The sequence below is a fragment of the Drosophila kikkawai genome, unplaced genomic scaffold (genome assembly GCF_030179895.1).
Source record: "Drosophila kikkawai strain 14028-0561.14 unplaced genomic scaffold, DkikHiC1v2 scaffold_11, whole genome shotgun sequence".
NCBI lineage: Eukaryota > Metazoa > Arthropoda > Insecta > Diptera > Drosophilidae > Drosophila > Drosophila kikkawai.
Window position 1 is genome coordinate 59,778 of NW_027222438.1, and position 4,156 is coordinate 63,933.

The 4,156-nt window shown below is 38.7% G+C and overlaps 1 protein-coding gene across 1 annotated transcript; it reads left to right on the plus strand.

Moving 5' to 3' along the window:
• The first annotated feature begins 2,097 nt into the window (after positions 1-2,097).
• Positions 2,098-2,952, plus strand: LOC138929295 (uncharacterized). The gene is made up of 2 exons (XM_070288746.1): positions 2,098-2,769; positions 2,825-2,952. The coding sequence occupies exons 1-2, from the start codon at positions 2,104-2,106 to the stop codon at positions 2,834-2,836; spliced, it is 678 nt and encodes a 225-aa protein (XP_070144847.1). The 5' UTR covers positions 2,098-2,103; the 3' UTR covers positions 2,837-2,952.
• The last annotated feature ends 1,204 nt before the right edge of the window (positions 2,953-4,156 follow it).

Consider the following 4,156-nt stretch of genomic DNA (forward strand, 5'->3'; position numbering starts at 1 on the left):
CATGTAGTAATACGTTATAGATATAAGTTCATATGTGTTAATATTAAGTATATACAATTTCAAAATCTTTGTGACTAGCGCTACAATTATAAGTGTAAACTTGCTGTGCTAGGATAATATAATAAATAAATTAATTAAATTAATTAAATGTATTAGCATTGTAAGAACTAATTTAAATATAAATTCTGCCGTGGATATATGCATTATTAGCTGAGATGTGAACTTTTTGTTTACAAATTTACAATTGAGTATGCAAATGTATTAGCATTGTAAGATCTAATTTAAATATAAATTCTAAAGTGGATATATGCATTATTATCTGAGTTGTGAACTTTTGGTTTATAAATTTACAATTGAGTATGCAAATGTATTAGACGTGTAAAAACTAATATAAATATAAATTCTGAAGTGGATTCAGGCATTATTAGCTGAGTTGTGAACTTTTTGTTTACAAATTTATAATTGAGTATGCAAATGTATAAGCCGTGTAAAAACTAATATAAGTACAAATTCTGCCGTCGATACATGCATTATTAGTTGAGTTGTGAACTTTTTGTTTACAAATTTACAATTGAGTATGCAAATGTATTAGCATTGTAAGAACTAATTTAAATATAAATTCTGCCGTGGATAAATGCATTATTATCTGAGTTGTGAACTTTTTGTTTACAAATTTACAATTAAGTATGCAAATGTATTAGACGTGTAAAAACTAATATAATTACAAATTCTGAAGTGGATATATGCACTATTATCTGAGTTGTAAACTTTTTGTTTACAAATTTACAATTGAGCATGCAAATGTATTAGCCGTGTAAAAACTAATATAAATACAAATTTTGAAGTGAATGCATTATTAGCTGAGTTGTGACCTTTTTGTTTACAAATTTACAATTGAGTATGCAAATGAATTAGCCCTGTAAAAACTAATATAAATACAAATTCTGAAGTGGATACAGGCATTATTAGCTGAGCTGTGAAATTTTTGTTTACAAATTTACAATTGAGTATGCAAATGTATTAGCATTGTAAGAACTAATTTAAATATAAATTCTGTGGTAGGCTAGATACACATAAGGCCCACTGTACATTGTATTAGCATAGAGTCAGGATAAAGCCCATTGTATTGAAGAGGCATACAAGATAAAAGCCCCGTTAGAATTAAGTATAACACTCTCATCTCTGTCTATCTCATACATTAGCATTAAGGGATAAATACGTACGTATACCTATCTCGCTTACGCATCGGAAGGTATAAGTAGAGGAAAAGAAGCGACGCCGATTCATTCGGTGGCGTGCGTTAATTGAGAGAAGTCGAAAGTGTGTTAATATAATAAAGATCGCATTATACCGGATTCATTTTGGCGTTTACAACATCAGAAGTGGTCATAACTCACTATGCCTGACATGGAATTAAAGCAGTTCTCGGTACTCCAACTTAAAAACTGGTTGGGAGCCCTCGGACGCCCGACTTCCGGCACTAAAGCGGAATTAATAGCGCGTCTGCAAGCTATTTCTCCGGGGACACGTGGCGACCCGCCAGCCAAGACATCGAGCAGCCAGGACGATCAGCCACCAATCAACCAGCCGGCAGCAGAACCAGTGAACGGGACAGATGGAGCTGCATCTTTGCTGATACTGCAGGAGCAGCAGGGTGGAGACTTGCAAGAGGTCTCAGGCGACGCGCAGCTAATGGCGTCGCAAGCCTCGGAGAATTGCGAGTTTGAACAACTATCGCTCGTGGATGCCGAAAAAGCCACCCTACAGAAGATTCGTGAGGAAATAGACGCGAGCATGGCCGTATTGCAGAGGATTCACATAGAGATCGACGGCGCAAACAAGAACAAATCCGTTCATGTTCACCAAATCCATGACGTCATCGAAAATGCCATGGAAAATTCTAGAAGTGCTAACATTGGCGCCAACAGCGACGCTGTTAAGTTTAACAGCACCAAAGTGACCATCACCACCGATAACATTGGTCCGGACAATACCAGTGTTGGAAAACAGATCGATGGAAGTGTTGATCAACGCATGAACACAAATGTAAACAAACTACTGGAATCTCCGGCAGCATCGCTTGCTTTAGCAAAAGAAGTTACAATGGAATACAACGGCAGCGTGTGTGCGCGCAATTGGGTCACACAGCTTCAGAACATTGGCAAGGTGTATAATTTAGACGATGGCTGCATGCATATGCTTCTGATTGCCAAACTGAAGGGAAACGCACAACGCTGGCTGCACGCAAACGCCACGCGCATTCTGGAGCCGGCCGATCAACTTTGCGAACAACTTATTATGACGTTTGGCGTTAAAATGTCCAAAGGAGAGCTGAGAAGCGCATTCCAAAGACGTCAATGGCTTCCAGAAGAGAAGTTCGCCGCTTATTTCGAGGACAAGGTCATGCTAGCTAACGACATCAACATCGATTTGGAGGAGCTTCTGGAGAACATCATAGAAGGGATTCCAGCACCAGCGCTGCGCAACCAGGCGCGCATACAGTGCTTTTCCGAGCCGATGCAGATTCTGAGAGCCTTCGCGGAAGTCCGTTTACCAGAGCGCAAAACTGGAGGCACTTCGACAAAGCAGCTATCTGGAAGAGTTGCATCCAATAAGGACTTGCGGTGCGCCAACTGCAACTCCAAAGGGCACTTCGCCAAGGAGTGCCTCAAACCGAAGAGGGAGCCCGGTTCCTGCTACGCCTGTGGCACGATGGGACATTTCGTCGGACAGTGTCCGGAACGCAAGAGTGCGAACACAAACAACTATGTAAGACAGATTAAGATTTTTTTTCACAATAGTTTTAAAACCCCATTAATTACAGAATGCCTCATAGACACAGGGAGCCCAATTTCATTTGCGAAAGTAAGCAGTATACCCAAAGAAGTTAATTTAGAGACCGTTTCGGAGAACTATTTCGGGCTGAATAAAAGCCAACTGAAGATATTTGGAAAAATTTTGTGTTACATATTAAAAGAAAGAATAAAATGTTATTTTTATATGTACGTGGTCCCAAACGAGTCTATGAGTCATAATGTAGTTCTTGGAAGAAATTTTATGGAAGCTTGCCAGCTAAAATTAGATCTAGACACTTTGGAAATGGTTACAGTTAACCCCTTATATAGTAAAAAAGATAGACAAGTAATTAGGGATACACTTAGTCATATGGTTAGTGAAACAGTTAGTGAAACAGTTAGTGAAACAGTTAGTGAAACAGTTAGTGAAACAGTTAGTGAAACAGTTAGTGAAACAGTTAGTGAAACAGTTAGTGAAACAGTTAGTGAAACAGTTAGTGAAACAGTTAGTGAAACAGTTAGTGAAACAGTTAGTGAAACAGTTAGTGAAACAGTTAGTGAAACAGTTAGTGAAACAGTTAATGAAACGTGTAGTGAAGCGATTAGTAAAATAGTTAGTCCTGAAATTAGTGAAATAGTTAATCCTACAGTTATTAATACGGTTATCGAAACAGTTATGCCTTTGAATACAGTTATGCCTAGTTATGAAGAAGCTGTTAAAGAAATCTTTAGTATTGATTATATGAGAGATGAGCAAATGAGTTTGTTCACGCCAGAAAGGCGCTTAATTTCGGGAGGCAGTGTGATCCCGAACGCTCTCCTTTTCTCTCCCTCTTCCTCCGGACTTCCAGTCCTAGAGCTTCTAATCCGCTCTCCCTACCTTTAGTTTTTGTTCTTTGTATTCAGTACCAATTACTCCTTCTACTAATAAACATCGACGCACGTCGCGTAAAACCCCGTCAAGTCTCCGTGTTCTTATTTCGAGTGCATTTCAGCTTAAAGCCGCCCCCCTCCAACATTTGGTCCTTCGAGCCGGATTTCATCCACCAGCAGCTCCGGTGGCTTTAACACCGCACCAGATAAGTCCATTACATTATTGCTGCCGGTCATACAGTTAGGTTTTAACTTCTCTGTATGATTATTGTCTAAATCCAAGTCCGATTAATCCGACACTACGGCAGCATAATACCTTCCAAAAATCCAAAATAATTCGGTATTCATTTTCTACATTTGTGCCAAAATCCAAAAGTGTGTGTTTTAATAAATAAATAAATGCAATAGCCACAGTGAGAATTTAATTCCAATAGTTCTCAATTCCTCTTCGTTAACTGTGTTCCCGCTAGCATTTATTTACATTTACA